This window comes from Protopterus annectens, chromosome 1.part1 (genome assembly GCF_019279795.1).
Source record: "Protopterus annectens isolate FY-2018-M chromosome 1.part1, PAN1.0, whole genome shotgun sequence".
Lineage (NCBI taxonomy): Eukaryota > Metazoa > Chordata > Ceratodontiformes > Protopteridae > Protopterus > Protopterus annectens.
Window position 1 is genome coordinate 359,520,892 of NC_056726.1, and position 18,533 is coordinate 359,539,424.

The 18,533-nt window shown below is 42.7% G+C and overlaps 1 protein-coding gene across 1 annotated transcript in view; it reads right to left on the reverse strand.

Annotated features, from left to right (window-relative positions):
- Window positions 1-18,533, reverse strand: part of LOC122805002 (angiotensin II receptor associated protein) — a 680,089-nt gene that overhangs the window by 301,144 nt on the left and 360,412 nt on the right. Inside the window, exon 3 of the mRNA XM_044075256.1 lies at window positions 5,188-5,299. Coding sequence (XP_043931191.1) covers window positions 5,188-5,299 — 112 coding nt within the window. The remainder of the gene's footprint in view (window positions 1-5,187; window positions 5,300-18,533) is intronic.

Below are 18,533 nucleotides of genomic sequence, written 5' to 3' on the forward strand. Positions count from 1 at the left end.
ATAGGACTTTCTGGATAACTTTGTTTTGAAGTAAGGCTAAAACTTCCTTTACTGTCACTTTTATAAGGTGGTACACAGAGGACTGTCTAAGTAACATGAAGGGGACGCTGGGAAAAGGAATGAAACAGCCAATGGACATTATCACTTGTACCCAGGAATACTGTATGATGACTATCCACACTGGGCAGTTGAGGGATTGATGACTCCCCACTGCCTACAGAGGGAATCAGCTGAGTAGCCCTTCAGGTACAGTTTTGTTGTCAACTGAAGAAGAGCCCCATATATCTCCCGGGCAATGTGGACCCAATAACTACTGGATCTGTGTTCTTTACTGGGGCTGCCTCTGCCTCGGCTGCCACTATCTGATGTGGAGTCATAGGGTTGATGCTTAGATTTTTGGAACTATAATGACTTGGGAAGCTTTTGGTTTCAATTGTAGGAACTTTGGGGGTTCTCAAATCTGATTCTGATGTCAGAAAGCATTTTAAGCATTTTGCATACAACTTAAGTATGTGTTCTTTGACAGATGGAACAACTAAAGAAGATATGCCATAAGGGGCATCGGTAAAGGATGTCTTTAAGTTAACTTCAAAACTGCATAAGTGGAGGCAGACAAGGTGCCTCACTGTGATGCCTTTGCTCGCTGCCTGAGCTGCTTCAATGGCTGCATTGTGATGAGCCGCGTGAAGAGATTGGGTATATTATGTATGGTGTCCAAGGTGGTCTCCATCTGCTACCTTGAGTCCAGAGTAGGTGGATTTTTCAGAGATTTTAACACCTGATTAGCCAGATCCCAAGAAATCTTTTCATTTGTGTGGTTAATTCAAGACCCCCAATGAAAAGGTGCTTGAAGCATATGCCCACTTCCCAGTCTATGACCCGCAACTCTCTTTTGGGTATACAGACAAGGGCAGTATCCTCTGTCAGTTCTCTCTTAACGGCAACTGATACAATTGTGAAATCAACCAGATGGCCCCTCACCCAGTGTTGTCTGATCTTGGGAGGTCTCAAGCTCTTATCTGGTTTCCTTGGGATTGAATCATAAGTATTAGGCTTCTGCCATGACCTCCAGAGAGGCAAGTCAATGAGTGGGTCTGCTGGAGGAACGAGCCATCATAGATTCACAGATTAGTACTAAGCCGCTGCCCTTGCGGGCTATTTTAAACCTAGCCAATTACCCCATGTAAGAATCAAACTTTGCACCTTGTACGGTAAACACCTTAACCATTATGCCAACCTCCCAATATCTATTGGCCAGTGTTCCCTCGGACACATAACATCCATATTTTACCAAAAGTGACATCTTCTGGAGGGGACTTTGGGGATCCCTCTCTATCATCAGAGTCTGAGTCCAATGTGACAGATTCTGATGGGAAGTCTCTGTGCCTCCTCTTTCTTGGAACATCAGATGGTGGGTGATCAGAGTCCTCACAGGGCTGTTTCTGCATCTGAGCAGATCTTCTGAGACCCAGTGCTGGACTCTGACCTGTGGATATATGAGTGGGCTGAGGATAAAATGAATGAGTGTCCAAGGGTGAAGCATACATTGGAGGAACCTGCGGTTCCATTCCCTGGAGAGCAACTATCATTATCCCATAACCTCAAAGGCTGTTCTGACCTCAGCTGGGTCGAAAGGTCCCTCCACCCGGCAAAGACACCATCCCTCCTGGGGAAGGGGAGCCCCATGTCAATGACGGAAACCTCACACCAGACAAGGTGGAAGGCTTGAGGAGGGGATCAGCACCCATGACTCAAAGGCCAAAACCTCTGACAAAGAAGTGGAGCCTCGCAAGATGGCTGACACCACCATGGACTTGATGTAGAGTCAACAGGACTGAACTCTACCATGGTACAAAACCACAGAGGTGAGTGGGGCAAATCAGCATCTCCAGCATCAAGGTAGGTACCCCTGCTGATGCCAAAGATGCTGGCTCTGGGATAAGTTTTGGCCCTGATTGGACTGGGGAAGGAGTAAAGATAAGACACTGCAGGACCTACCCTATCCACTACTGATGCTGAGGGGAGGGATAAACATCCATTATAATTTGCATCTTCAGGAATTTCCTCACATGATCCAGCTATGTCAGAAGCACTCCTGAAGAACCTGAAAGACCTAAAGGAGGAAAATGAAGGTGTCCATTACCAGCCACTTCACACACTTACTGTATATTAATATCACTTCTGAGGAAACTGGAGCTAAAATGGAAGGCAATGAATCTGATCTAGGAGAATAGCTGTGAAACTATCCAGGGAACAATGTCAAGGCCTTGTTGGCAGCATTTTATTTTTCTTGCGCCATCTCTATCCTTGTCACTCTTTTCGCTGGGTTTAGCTCTATCCCCCCTGACTTTTTGAGGATATCTGCTTCAGTATGAGGAGGCAGAAGCCTTTTAGCAACCAATTTATTCTGCTTATCCTGAAAAGCCCTCTAACTGAAGGCTTTGCAAACATACTCAACAGATAAATGGTCTACACCAAAGAGCAGACGAAGATATTATGACCATCTTGTGCAGGGATTTTGTGGCCACACTTGTCTCACTTCTTAAAGTTCTTTATCCTCCATTGTCAATCAAACACTAGAAATCAACAACCCTGCTGTGGAAAAGGTTCACCAAAACACTATCTCAAATAACTAAGAGAATCCATACTGTAACAGGCCAAACAAAGTCATCGAGCAGAGGAGCGCTACTACTTTTATACATTGAAGTATTCTAAGCAAACTACTCTAAACTTCAAAGAAATTGTACCAGATAAATTTATTCATGAAAAATATTTAACAATAAAGAAACCAAATTAGCTCTTAGATGTCATGGCTGAACAGATAATGTCCATATGCTGAGGTGGAAAACAAGATCTGAGGAAGGCTTTCTAGAGAGCACAGATGCACTGGGAGAGGGGAAAAGGTCAGTGGAGCTTGAGACTGCAGCCCTAACTTTGTTGTCTCAAATCCAACAAGCAGCTCAAAGACCCATTATTTGGACTGGATGGAAGGAATGAATAGGGTGAAAAGTTTAAGTCAGCCTTTTTACACATGGCAGTCAGACAACACTATATTTCTTGACTGTAGCAATTTGTTTTTTAAACTTCCACTCACCCACCAATACAGCCCTCCTTCCAAGGTCCACCTCTACCCTACTGATCTTTACCTCTTGCCAGCTTATTTTTCAGTAACAATCTGCACCTTTCTTCTCCATCCTATCCGAACCAATACCCTTTCTGTAAATCCCACTACCCTCCTTCAAGGTTACCTCATTTAATGATTAAAACTGTATCAAATAAAGGAAATTCTTCAGTCCATTAAAGTCAGGCTAGTAAAGCCATGTTTTTCCCCCAAAGGAGTTCTCAAACTAACCCAAGGATGCATGAGAACATTCCAGCTATCCAAAGATTGACTGTTTAGCTACGGTAAAAAACAGTAGCTAGCTGAGAAGGATTCGTCATCATCTATACACTATACATCAAAAATCAATTAACAGCAAGATCTGTGTAACACCATTACTTAAGGTACCTCCTTTTCTCCCCATAAAATCAAAAGTGTTCAGGCCTCAGGGGCTGCAAGAAGTTTAGTAGTATTTAATAGTGAAGATGCAGATATAAAAAAAACTTTGCATGTTTAGTCTTCTAATGTTAAAAGAAAATGTAACTGTAGTGGCCAGTGATCCAGGCTTAGGAACATCACATCACCCATATTGGTGTCACAAGTCTTTAAAAACTCTATCATGTTATTATTCTTAATTTACTTGTTTCTGTTAACCAGATTAAATGCACAGGTCAGACAACTGCTATTTTTAAGCAAGGCCCAAGACAGCACAACAAAAATAGCAATTTGTAAAACATGAAACTTTTACTATTACATAAGAGCATGCAAAGCCGTGGTAAAGCCACAGTGAAGTTCATCATGTACTAAAAACAGATTATAAAATAAAACAATGCATTATAAAGTATTTCATATTAATAGCATCAAATAACAGTGGTACAATTAAACAGGATGTTGGCAAAACAGCAAATAAGGTCAGCAAAGTAATAGCGAATGAGTCAAAGATCTTCCCTCAGATATGAATAATGCCTACAGGACAGAAGTTAGTCAGGGCCCTTTTAACAACTCTTTTTGTAAGCTGCAGTGATGCAGCTGTCCAAAAAATGGGAAAATAAAATGTTGCTAGTAACCAGAAGTGTGAGAGAGAAAGATGTCCGAAAAATTGGAAAATAAATTTTTGCTAGTAAACAGTTCTGTCTCACACTTTCTTCTGGTAAGTACTACAAGTCGGAGACATTTTCATACAGTTTCCGGAATAATAAGAGTATAATGTCTTCTATTTTAGATGTCACACAATGTGCATCATGAATGGAGCAAAGTTGGGAAAACTGCCAGTAAAGGAGTTTATAGTGGAGACAGGCTGAACAGCAAATGGTAACTGCAGCACAGGAAAACTGAGGTAAGACAGGAGAAGTTTAAAAACAGGTTAATAAGTGAATTCACAGAAAGGGCTGCATAACTAACTGAAGGCAGCAGAACAATCCTGAAAAATGTTTTGTTATCCAATTCAAATACAATTTGCAACTCTACATTCTGTTATAAAAACAAATTAGTTTTACAAGTTCAAAAAGACATAGTCCATTGGGTAAATATGAAGTATATACATTTTTATTCAAATGACACTTATATGGCTTAAAGATGAATACATATATATTTTTTCATGGCAGCATTTTTTACTGATGCAGGGTTGTCCAAACTTGGTTTACCAATCCCAACATGCACTGCACAAACTAAAAGGCAGGCAATGTTTAATGTGGTACTACAATGCCCACACATTGCTACATGTAGGTACTATGATTTTCAACTTCTGTGTATGCAGAGTCTGGGTTGTTTTTGATAGTCGAGGGCTCACTGCCTTATCTGAATGTTTTTTTTTTCTTGCTTTTTGTCTGAAGTGGGAGTGGGGAGTTCAAATGCAACAGATTTCATTCAGAGCTTATTCTGGTATTTTGGTATTTGCAAAGAAAGACTTGGTTATACTTCCAATACTGATTTGGCAGGTGGCTGTATAAAAGAGTTGGTCAAAATTATCTGAGGTGTGTGTGTGTGTGTGTGTGTGTGTGTGTGTGTGTGTGTGTGTGTGTGTGTGTGTGTGTGTTTGTGTGTGTGTGTACTTCTGATACAACATGGTATGACGTATGACAACTTACCATAATGATAGCATCAACGGAGTCTCTCTGTGCCACTGCCCAAACTCCCATTGCCAAGACAGTGAAGTTACTCCAAGCATAGGCAGATGGTAGCCAGGCCACCAAACATCCCCTATACAATTAATGGTAGAAATAAAAAAAATGCCTTAGTACTTAATGAAGCACTGTAATAAATGTTATCAGTTTTCCAAGACTGTCTGATGATAAAACATTCTATGGGAAAATCATTCAAGCTGTTAAAAGACAACTTAATAAATGAAAAATAATGAATTTTCACAAGTGTGTTTACTGTAGTATATAATTTTTTAAACATAGCTTAACACATAACTATTAGTAACACACACACTCGGGTCTGGACTTCTAAATCATTTGTCACATTCTTCAAAACAATAATTAATGTAAATGTTGGTCTAGTCTTTTCAAATACCTCCATAAATAAAGTGCTATCCACATTTAACAGATGTAACTTCATGATAACTACTTAATATGCTTCGAGAATGCTTAGGACTTCTGACTGAAACATATGCTCATCTTGGGGAATACAACTTTTTCATGTTATTTCTGCACCCCCCTCCCCATACCACCTTGCATTTTCCATCCATTATCCAGTTTCTGACCAAGCTATATTGTGCAAAGTAAATGTAACTACTGCCAGCAAATCTTCCTTTGCTTAAACAGGGGGGACAAAGTCAGGACAAGTAATGAAGACTGAAATCCCCTAATGTATGTAAGTATATAAAACACATACCTGCTTAAAGAGAATGCAGTCTTCATTAACCTTCAGAACACAGTATTCAACTAATCCTGCTGGGTAGCTGGTCTGAGGAAAACCTTTGATCTCTCTCTCGCCATGAACAAGGACTGTGATTTGAGGAAAATATCCACCTGCTAATTCTCACAAAAGCGGTCAGGGATGACCAGATAGCAGCTGTTGAAATGTCACCCAATGATGCCTAAATAAAGGCCCCTGTAGTAGCCAATGCTGTACTAGAATGAGATTTAGACAGCCTTGGCCAATCCTTCACATACTCCTACAGACAAAGGAAACAGCACTGTATAACCAGCAGGCCAAAGTTTAATTACCTTTTACCCTAACATCTGTGAAGCAAAGAAAACAAACAGCTTACCATCATTCCTAACATCTTTGATTCTGTCTGCATAACACTACGGTTACATGTAGACCATGACATCAAACAATGGGTTGCCCAGGTTGGAATTCTCTGTGTAACACTGAAAGCTTAACGGACTGCTTAATAGTTTATTTTCTAGCAACCTTAGTAATAAATGATGAGTTAGTCCTCAAACAGGCTTTTTTACTCTGGAATACAAGGTTCAGTGGGTGAACACACAATCCCTGTAACCCAGAAACCCTTCTGGCAGGAATCACATCTAATAAGACTAGGGTTTTCCATGTGACAAACTTTAAATTAGCAGATGATGTTAAGACCTAGGAATGAAGGGTCAGTTTCTCCTAAACAAAAATACAGAAGTCAAGGGGACGTAGACTCCCAAATGTGAGGACACAGCTGAAATGTGCCCCTCAGAAAGCCCTGCAGAAGCTCCCACCCAATATGAAAATTAGATATGGAAGCCAGGTGCACCTTAAGTGCTAAGTAAGTACTGAATTAAACATTTCCAACAAATACTGAAAAACTTCAAGGAAAGGAACAAAGGTTATGCTGTGCAGTCCAGACTGAAAATCTCTTCCATTTCATCAGATATGTTGTCTGGGTAAAGGAGAAATATCCGTGACTGCGTTTGAAAATATGTGTTCCTTGGCTAATAGAACAGCCAAGAGCACAAAGGTTTAGATGTACCGTGCTTGATAGGTGAGAGAGCAGATTCTTTCTCATATGTAATAATGGAAACCACACTTTTCTGAGTCAGTACAAAAACAATTAAAATGACTCTGGCCTTGTAGAACTTGGCCTTCTATATGAACATCAAGTTCACAGGAAATTAATAAAAGGCATAAAGCAACCCCTGTGGACCTCTGGGTAGAGGAATGACGGAGAAAAATCTCTAGCACTCAACATTCATCAAAACAGCAAACAGATCCCAAACTGGGTAGGTTCACCTTAGGAACAGCATTATATCAATGATCCAACTGACAGACCACTCCTATGGAATCAGCAGATAATGGCCAAGTTGGTTAACAGTGGAACTTGCTACCCCAGGAACAGGTGCTGCAAAATGGAATGGTAGTTTGAGATGGTGCACTCCCAGACTTTTACAACATTTAACAATTCAGCCCCAACTTTAGCCCTCTATCCGATCAACCTTCCCTCAGGCAATGCCATCAAATATAACTCCCCTATCACTAGGGAACAATTCCTCAATGCTCACTTAAAGGCCAAGAATACTGACTGCATCAATGGGCCCAGACATTATCCCAGGATGTCTTCTAAATTGCCTGAAACGTGGTCTATCAGGCCCTGTGGATTTGCTATTTAACTGTTGCATCAAAACAGGCTTCATGCCTCATGAATGGAAAACAGTAACAGTCATGCCTCTGCACAAAGGTGGGCCATCTACAGACCGTGGAAACTACTGATCAATAAGTCTCACTAGTCTCGTATGCAAAGCCATCGAAATAATCATCATGCAAATGATCAATAATGACACTGGTAACCTCTAGAACTGGAATGAACACAATTTGGTTTCATCAAGGGCAGACCATGCCTACTCAATCTGGTAGACTTCTTTGAGAAGATCACCAAAGCAAAGGATGAGGGCAAAATGGTTCACACTGCCTACCTTGACCAGGCCAAGGCATTTGATGCAAAACCTCACTCAGGCATTGTCAACAAACTCAGGAGGTTAGGTACAAACCCTTATATCACCCAGTAAATAGCCAGCTAGCCACAGATAGGATTTACAAAGTTAGAATTGGGAAGTCCACCTCTATAAAGAGGCCAGTCATGAGAGGATTCCTAGGACCACTCCTTTTTAGCATTTACTAATCTGAAATCAAGGCCAATGCCAATGGCCTCTGGCTGACAAAATTTGCAGATGATTGCACTGACACAAATTTTCTCCAAGAAGGGCTGACACAGAAACAACTGGTGTCAGAGCCATAGACTAAAACTAAATAACAAGAAATGCATAAAAATATCCTTCTGGAAGTCATCCACCCCTGGTAACTATCATATTGACAACATACCCATAAAAACTAACCCAGTAGTCAGGGACTTGGGGACACACACAGACAGTAATCTAACCTTTGACCATCATGTGCCTACAGTAGTAAAGGAATAATTCTATGTTGTGCAACTTATAGACAACGGTATGGTATCTAGGTCCAAGCAAGCCATTGTTCCACTATATCCAGCATTCATCAGACCTATCATTGAGTGCAATGCCCCCTTTGGCATGTACCTAACCAATATATCTAACTGGAACATCCACAGAATATACAATGCAAGTAATATGTCCTCTCCAGACTGCCTCAAGGTCCTATCCCTATAGTCTATCTCCTACAAGCTGTTGAGGGGGGATCTATTTCTGACATACAAGGTATTGTCAGATCCCACTCTTATGGACCTCCTGCATATCCGCAAAACAAATAGCACCAGAATTATCCATTCTAAAGACTTAAACCTTGCCTGTGCTATAAACAGAACCTGCGGTAGAAACAGGTATGTATCCTAGAAACTACCCTTCTCTGGAAGAGGTTCCCCCATCTTGTGAAGGAGTTCCTCTCTAACCCAATGCAAGTGTAATTTGGACAACTGAATGGGGAACTGGAAATTCTTCCCAGGTAGCCTATAGATGGTTCATCTCCCAGGGCCCTGCTTGTAAATGTTTCATATCCCAGGCCCCTGCTTACACATCAAGGTTACGAGAACTTGTCAGAGATTTGGGATGCATGGTTAAGCTTAGAAACGCCCTTGTGGTCTTTAGCCTAGTAAACACCTATGAAGCTGTAAAGACGTGTGCTAGTAGCTGAACCAACATAACAGAACGAATGGGGTGGGGGAGCACTACATCTTATTATGTTTTTCAGTTCTTGGGAGTTGCCACCAAATGACGTTCCTTATGAATATTTTAGGGTGCAACAAACATCATCAGCTAAATCAACTTAAAAAAAAAAAAAAAGACGGGGGGGGGGGGCATTATTCATTGCAAACATTTATCTTTCAGTTTTTGGAGAAAGTCACCAAAATTACCCCTCTTCTGAATACTTTTGAAGCTGCGCTACCTGGAAAGTAGTATATACATTTATGAAACACTGTGCTAGTAAGAATGACAGTCTGCTCATCTGGACTCATTCATACTGACAGAACTCAGTTGAGGTACTGTGTAGCACACGTTTATGAACTGGACTGTACAACAGCAAGCAAAAGTTTAACAAAAGCCCCTTAAATGACTTCCCTGGAATTTTCAGAAAAAATTCCACACAGATAAAAAGTTATAACCCTGCACAGCTATTAATTAGTTAAAATGGGAGGAGAAACTATTTTATAGGTTCATACTAGGCTATCTGCCCTAGGGCATTTATAAGCCTAGCCAGAGCGTGTTTGGCTTTCGCCACCCATTTTAAATTAATTTTGCTATGCCCTTTTTCGAGGTTAGTATACTGTGCCTCTGTCTAACAGTGACACAGAAGTGATACCCGGGGTAAACCTACAATCTCCCATCCACTCATCAAGATTCCTCTTGAAGAGAGTCAGTGAGGGACTCTGCCTAACCGGGACTGGGATTTTATTCCAGAGTGAAGGGAGCCTCTGGGTTATGAATCTGTCCCTCCAGCATGTTCTATTTATTTCAGTGCTGAGGTTCAAGTCTCTCGAGCGCGTAGCTCGATGGGATTTGGATTTTCTGAGGTGCAGCATGTTCATTAATTCCGGATTGGACATGGCTTTATACGTCAGGCACAGTTCGCCTCTGAACAGGTGATATGCCACTGAGCAGAGCTGGAGTTTCTTCAACCGGGCAGCATATGGCATCTGTCTGAGCCCTTTGATCCTCTTGGTGAGGTACTTTTGGGGACTTTCCAGTTGCTGCAGGTGTCTGGTAAGGTACATCCCAAAAGGGGCACTGTACTCAATTATGGGCCTGATGAGAGATGAGTAAAGAGGCATGATGACCTCCCCTGATCTAGATGTGAATCCCTTCATGATTAGGTGGGCTATATAAAATGTTTTTCTAACCACTTTGGCCACGTGGTTGTCAAATGAGAGATTGCTATCAACTTGGGTCCCCAGGTCCCTAATTACTTCTTCTGTACTTAATGGATTACCACCTATGTGGTAATTTGTGGGCACTTTGTTTTTGCCAAAAGGGACGACTATACACTTTCTGGCGTTTAGCTTGAGGCCATGGCTCTGGCACCAGTTGTCTGTTTCTATGAGGCCCTTTTGGAGGATGCTTGTGTCGGCTGGAGAGTCGATTATGGCGCCCAGTTTGCAGTCATCTGCGAACTTGGTCAGCCACAGTCCTTCCGTGTTGGCCTGTACCTCCGAGAAATATATATCGAAAAAGAGAGGTCCCAGGACTGAGCCTTGTGGGATGCCACTTGTAACTGGTCTGACATGGCTCCAGCTATTCTAACCATGTGGGTTCTGTCCTTGAGCCAGTTTGCAACCCTTCTAGTGACATGGGGGTTTATATTTAAGCTGATGAGCTTATCTATAATGCTCGAGTGGGGTATTGTATCAAAGGCTTTTGCGAGGTCCAAGTAGGCTGTGTGGACCACCTTCCCCTCGTCAATGGCTTTGGTGACTGTTTCAAAGAAATCAACCAGGTTTAAGAGGCAGGATCTGCCCTTAAAACCGAACTGGGTAGGATCCAGTGTCTGTAGGTCCCCAATATCTTTATTTATGAGGTCCATGATGATGATCCTTTCCATAACTTTGCAGACCAAGCTAGTCAGGGTTTCCAGGATCCGTTGAGGCACCACCTTTGTGGAGAGGGACCATTGTTGCTGTACGCCACTCTTTGGGTACAAATCCTGTAGTAAGGCTGAGACTGAACAGCAGTTTTATGTTTGGGTTTAGCTCTTCTTGGAGTTCATGTAGGACGCAGCCCGGGACACCGTCTGGTCCCATTGATGCTGTGTTTTTTGCTTTGGAGAGGGCGACTCTTACCTGAGCATCTGAGATGTCAGGGGGGCAGCACTCTGCTGGGATAGATATTTGCCCTTTTGGTGGGGAGGGGGGGGGAGTTTGTGCTGAACCTGTCAGCTAGGATGTTGGCAATGTCTGTGGGTTCGTGTATTTTTGTCATTTTGGACTAATTCTGAGCATATCTGGGAATTCCCACCCAGGTTCCTAACATAACTAAAGAAAGCCTTGTGATTATCCTTAGTATCCTGTGCAATTTTTCTCTTGAAGCTGGCCTTGGACGATTTTATGAGTGCCCGTAGTTTTTTGCTAATACTGATCAGAGATGCCTTCCCTTTTTGGGATTTTGCTCTATCATACAGTAGCTTCCTCCTTCTATTGTATAGTTTGTTTATGGCTGGGGTCCACCAGACAGGACGTCTGCCTTTGGAGGATTGGGTCTTGGTTTTATTTGGGATTGCATGATCCATGCATTCCTGAAGGTGTTCATAGACTGCATTTATAAAGGATTCTGCGGTCTGGGCCGTATTTTCCACAGGCCCGGGGGCTTTGAAGGATTCCACCTCAGTTTTGAGGAGTGTGAAATTTGCTTTAGAGAAGTTTTTCACTGTGGTTTTCTGGGCAGGGGTGGGGTCGGGATGTGAATATCCAGTGAGATTAGTTTATGGTCTGATCTTACCAGTGAGGGATGCACTTCTGGTCTGGAGCATAGAGTCCCCATGTTGGTGATGATCAGGTCCAGTATATTTTCCCCTCTTGTGGGAGTGGTAACAAGTTGTTCCATAGCATTTGAGTTTATATATTCTAGGAACCTTTGGGCTAGAGTGTTGGAGCTAGAGTAATGCTCCCAGTCTATGTTTGGGTAGTTGAAGTCGCCCAATATAATGGTGTTTGGAGAGACCTTCATATTTTCCAGTGTTCTCAGGAAGGCCAAGTGGGGGTTCCTGGGTTTGGGAGGGTGGTCTGTAGCAGGCTATAAACTGGAAGGCAGTTTTACCCACTGTTAGTTGCACATGGATAGTCTCTGAAGCTTCGTGCTGTGCCACCAACCTGGAGGTGTGGGTATCTTTGACGAATATTGATACTCCCCCTCCTTTTGTGGTTCGGTCCAAGTTTGGGGCCGAAAAGCATGGTATGAGGTATAACCTGGTAGTGCTGGGGTGCTCTCGGGAGCCTAGAACCAGGTTTCTGCTACTGCACAGATATCGATGTTCTCCATGCTAAGGAGAGTTTCAAGTGTGTGCATCTTGAGGTTTAGACTTCTGGCGTTGAGTAGCATTACTCTTAGTTTCTTATCCCTTGTGATACCTATGGAGGTGGGTTTGTCTTTTGAGCCTTGCCTAAAAAAGGCACTATGGGGGTAGCAAGAGCCTTTGCCAATATCCGAAAGCCCAGGGGTGACAGGTGCAAGCCGTCCCTAGCGAAGCATCGTGGCTTGTCGAGCATGCCATCCCAGGCTGACAGGCATTGATCCCCTTTGAATGACACCAATACTTAAGCCAATTGTTGAAATTGATCATCTTGTCTTCATATTGTGGCATCATTCTTGGTGAGGGTAAGATGCTACTCAAAGTCAGGGTCATACCGGCCTGGGCCACATGCTCAGAGAGCTCCTCTATGTCTCTTTTCATGTAGTCCAGGGAGGTACGTCTCAGGTCATTCACACCAGCGTGGACAATGTCTGAGTCATATTTGTACTTGCCTTGGAGTGACCTGAGTGCTTGTGTTATGTGGCGGATCCTAGCGCCCGACAGGCAGCTCACCGTGACCTTCTCCTTGTTCAGCCTGGTGAGCGGGACGTCAGTGTGGCTGACGATAGAGTCACCTATTACAAGTGTATCAGGTGTGTTGTTTAGCCTTAAGGGCTGTGACTGTTCGGCAAACTGGCTTTGTGAGCTATGTGTTGCACGTGTTTTGTTTTGGGGTGTCTGCTTTGGAGGTCTCTGCTGCTCAGGCAGATTTTTATTTAGAGCCTCCGAGTATGTTTTTATGTGTTTATGTGTTTGGTTTGGTGTCGTGGTAGGTCTATGTGAGACTGGAATTGTAGTGAGTGTGGTTTCCTTCTCCTCCCAACTGGTTACGCCAGTACTGTGTTGAGAGAGCTTAGCTTCCAGATTCAAAATACACTACAAAACAATAATTACCATAAATAGACTGCTAAATGTAAAATTAAAACTGCAAAAAATATAGATGCGGTTAAGTAAAATAAGGTACTTGATGGTGTGCATTTACAGATATTACAGCACACCAAAGGTTGTAAGGCACTCATCCTTCGAACTAGTGCATCATGACACCCCTGGGTTTGCGGTAATGTGTGTACCATGCACACCCGCTGGTGCCACCTTCGTGTGTGTATATATATTTATATATATTTGTGGATTACATAAACAGATATTTTAGAGATATATTGCACACACACGCACACACACACACTCACACACACACACACACACACACACACACACACACACACATATATGAATGGATAGATACAGTTGAAAAATACATACATACATACACACACACACACACATATATGTATGTATATATATATATATATATATATATATATATATATATATATATATATATATATATATATGGGTCAACTTCTTAATTTCAAAAGATCAGAATCTCAAGATTCATAACATCGAACCCAGAATCTCGAGGTTCTAAAATCTTGAAATTAAGAAATAAAAAAAAAATGGCAAGTGCTATAACCATGTTTTTGCAGGGGGGGGGGGTGGTTATGTACACTGCTGTACAGTGCAGAACGGGAACATTACCGTTCTCTTTACTGTAGCGTGATCTCAGAGTTAGTATATTTAAGTTGCAAGGGATGGGGGGGGGGGCACCCCTCCACGTGGGGGGTGCGGGGGGTTTGCTCCCCTGCAAAAATATGGTTTTAGCAGTTGTCACTTTTATTTATTTTTTTTATTTCAAGATTTCAGAACCCTGAGATTCTGGGTTCGATATTATGAATCTCGAGATTCTGATCTTTCGAAATTAAGAAGTGGAGCCATATATATATATATATATATATATGTATAAGTTCATTACATAATCTCGAAAGTTTGAAAATATCGAATTTCAAAATCTCGAGACTATGTAGCCGAAACCCCTAAATACCGAAAGACCAGAAGCGTGAAATTCAAAATCCCGAACTTACAACAAACATACAGCATACACATACAAACAACTTCCCCCACAATCAAATATATACTACACTACAAATAAGCAGGGGGCAAGACCCCCTGCACTCCCTATGTGGGGGGTCTGCGGCCCCCACACCCCCCAGTTAAATATACTAACTCCAAGATTGCACAGACACACAAGGAAACCTCACATCCGCACATTTTACAGTCCCTCACACACATGCATCACAGTCACAACACACACACTAAAGCCCCTAACCAACACACTTACACATAGATACTTACCTGAATTTCCACCTATCCATCATCAAACCGCAACACCAGAAGGGCTACTTCAATATCTCCAAATATCTGGATTTTGAATTTCATGCTTCTGGTCTTTCAGTATTTAGGGTTTTCGGCTACATAGTCTCGAGATTCTGGAATTCGGTATTCCAAAATTTCGAGATTATGTAGTGATCCCATATATAATTATATATATATATATATATATATATATATATATATATATATATATATAGATATATATATATATATATACACATATACATAGGTTCACAGGTTCATAGGTGTGTACTAGGCTAATGGCCCTGGAGCCTTTACAAGCCTAGCCCATAGGATTACCCTGGCATCGTGCCACCCAACGTTAGTTCCCAGTGCTTCTGTCGAGTAGAGCCACTGGAGTGATCACCAGGTTGAATTTCCTATTTCCCATCCACTCATCAAGACTTCTCTTGAAGAGGGCCAGTGAGGCGCTCTGTTTGACATGTATGGGAAGTCTATTCCATAGCATGGGCAGTCTCTGGGTTATAAACCAGTTCCTCCAGCATGTTCTGTTGATTGTGGCAATGAGGTTGAGGACTCTGGAGCATGTGGTGCGGAGAGATTGGGCTTTCTTTAGATGTAGCATTTCTAACAGAACTGGATCAGACATGGCTTTGTATGTCAAGCAGAGATCGCCTCTAAGTAGGCGATATGAGACAGAGAATAGTTTTGAGTTTTTTGAGTCGCTCCACATAGGACAAGTGTTTAAGGCCTAGGATCCTTTTTGTGAGGTACTTTTCCAGCCTCTCCAGTTGTTGCAGGTGTCTAGTGAGGTACATGCGAAATAGGGGATTGTACTCGATGATTGGCCTAATGAGGGAAGAGTATAGGGAGACAATGATCCCTTTCTTCCTGGATGCAAAACCCTTAGTAATGAGAGGTGCCACATAGAATGACATTCTGACCACAGTGGCAATGTGGTGGTCAAAAGAGAGGTTGCTGTCAACCTGTGTTCCCAGATCTCTTATAATGCCTTCTGTGTTCAGTGGACTACCATCGATGTGCTAAATTCATGGGAACTGGGTTTTTCCCAAAGGGGGGTGACGACACTTTTTTTAGCATTGAACTTAAGGCCATGTTTCTGACACCAGTCATTGGTCTCAGTGAGGCCTTTCTGTAGGATGTTAACATTACCTGAGGAGTTAATAATAGCTCCTGACTTGCAAACATTTGTGAACTTTGTCAGCCACAGTCCCTTTGTGTTGGCTTGGACTTCAGAGAAGTAGATACCAAACAGGAGAGGACCCAGGACTGAACCCTGCGGGACTCCACTCGTGACTGATCACCAGCCTGACTTGGAGTCAGCTACTTTTACACTTTGGGTTCTATCTGTGAGACAGTATGCAACCCACCTAGTGATACAGGGGTTGATGCCTAGCTTAGTGAGTTTTTCTACCATTCCTGAGTGAGGAATGGTATCAAAGGCTTTGGCCAGATCAAAGTAGGCTGTATGAACCACCTTGCCTTCATTCACAGATCTGTTGACTTGCAAGTTGAGCAGGCATGATCTACCCATCACAAAACCAAACTGTGTGGGATCCAGAGTTTGGAGATTAACTATATCCTTGTTTATTAGGCCCACAATGATGCGTTCCATAGCTTTGCATATCAGACTCGTCAGGCTAATGGGGCGATAGTTCCCAGGGTCTGTAGTCGCTCCTCTTTTGTGGACAGGGATGACTGTAGCAGTGTGCCATTCAGTAGCAACAAAGCCTGAGGTGAGGCTGTGACTGAACAGAGCACACAGATAAGGTGCCAGTGCACTCTGTAGTTCATGTAGAACACAGCCAGGGATACTGTTGCGTCCCACAGAAGCAGTATTCTTGGCCTTGGACAGTACTGTTTTAACATGTGCAGCAGTAATACTTGGAGCCTGGCAATCTACTGGTATTGTGATTAGTCCTTGGGGGGTTAAAGTTGGCACTGAATCTGTCGGCCAGTATATTGGCAATATCTGTTGGCTCGGTATAGGAGGTACCATTGTGCAGTAGCTCAGAACAAATCTGGGTATTGCCATGGAGATTCTTTACATAACTACAGAAGGCATTGAGGTTGTCTTTACTATCTGCTGCAATTTCTGTTTTCATAGCTAGCTTCAGAGGATTTGATGAGCGATCTCAACTTTTTATTGAGGCTGATAAGGGAGTTTTTCCAGTCTTGTGGCTTCACCTTATTCCGCATCAGTTTCCTTCTTCTGTTGTAGAGTTTGTTTATGGCAGGGGACCACCAGATTTGCTTCCTTTTTTTGGAGGAGAGCGTCTTGGTTCTATTGGGTATGGCAAGATTCATGCATTTGTGTAAGTGTTCGTACAGTGCATTGATGTATGATTCGGTAGTCATGCAACTATTTTCCATTTGCATGGGTGTTGTGAAGTTAACTACCTCTGTTTTTAGGAGACCAAAGCTAGCTTTGGAGAAGTTGTTCATGGTAGTTACCTTTGTGGGGGTGAGGGGGTGGAAGGGATGTGGATTTCCAAAGTGATTAGTTTGTGGTCGGATCTAATCAAGGAGACGTTGACTATTGGTGTAGAGCAATGGTTGCCCATATTAGTAATAACCAAGTCAAGGATGTTGCTACCTCTATTGGGAGTAAAAACATGCTGGTCCAGGGCACTGGAATTAATGAATTCCAGGAAACGTTGGGCAAGTGTATTGGTACATGAGTAGTTTACCCAGTTAATGGAGAGGTAGTTGAAGTCACCCAATATGAGAGTGTTAGGTTGGACTCTAATATTCTCCAGGCTGCTGAGGAATGTGCTGTGTGAGTCTTGGGACATAGTTGGGGAACTATAGCAGGCTACGACCTGAATCTCTGTCTTACCCAATGTTAGCTGCACCTGAAGTATCTCTGATGCGTTATGTTGGGCTACGAGTCTGGAGGTGTGCACGTCCTTTATGAATATGGAAACACCCCCGCCTTTGGAGCTTCGGTCCAAGTTCTGGGGCCGAAAGGTGTGGAATGAGTTACAGCTTGGTAGTGCAGGGGTGCTTTCTGCTGCCTTGAACCAGGTCTCTGTTACAGCATAAATGTCGATGTTCTCCAGTTTAAGGAGTGCTTCAAGCGAGTGCATTTTGATATTTAGACTTCTAGCATTGAGCATCATGACCATCAGATTGCATTTTATTGTAGCTGTTATGGTGGCAATTTGGTCTTTGGAACACCGCCTAAAAAGGCACTAAAGAGGTGGCAACAGCCTTGGCCAGTATCCGGAAGCCCAGGGGTGACAGATGCAGGCCATCTTTGGCAAAGCATCGAGGTCTGTCAATCATGTCATCCCAGCCAGACAGATACTGAATCCCCTTAAAATGACACCAGAAACAGCCACTTGTTGAAATTAATCATTTTCTGCTTGTACTGTGGTATCATTCTGGGTGATGGTAGGATGCTGCTCAGGGCTAGGGTCACACCTGCCTGGGCTACATAATCTGAGAGCTCCTCCATATCTCTTTTTATGTAGTCCAGGGAGTAATGTCTCAGGTCATTCACCCACATGTAGAATGACACAGTCATATTTATACCTGTTGTTGAGAAACCTGAGTGCGTGCGTTATGTGACGGATCCTGGCACCTGACAGGCAGCTGACTGTTACTTTCTCCTTATTCAACCTAGTGAGTAGGACATCGGTGTACCTCACTATCGAGTCACTTATGACTAGTGTGTTGGGCATGCAGTGTTGCTTTAGGGGCTTTGGTTGAGTGGCACACTGTTTAGGAGAGCTATGTGTCTCGTGATTAGTGTTGTGCTGTGCTGGTCGAGTGCGTTTCTGCCTTAGAGGTCTCTGCTGTCTGGGTAGATTTTTAT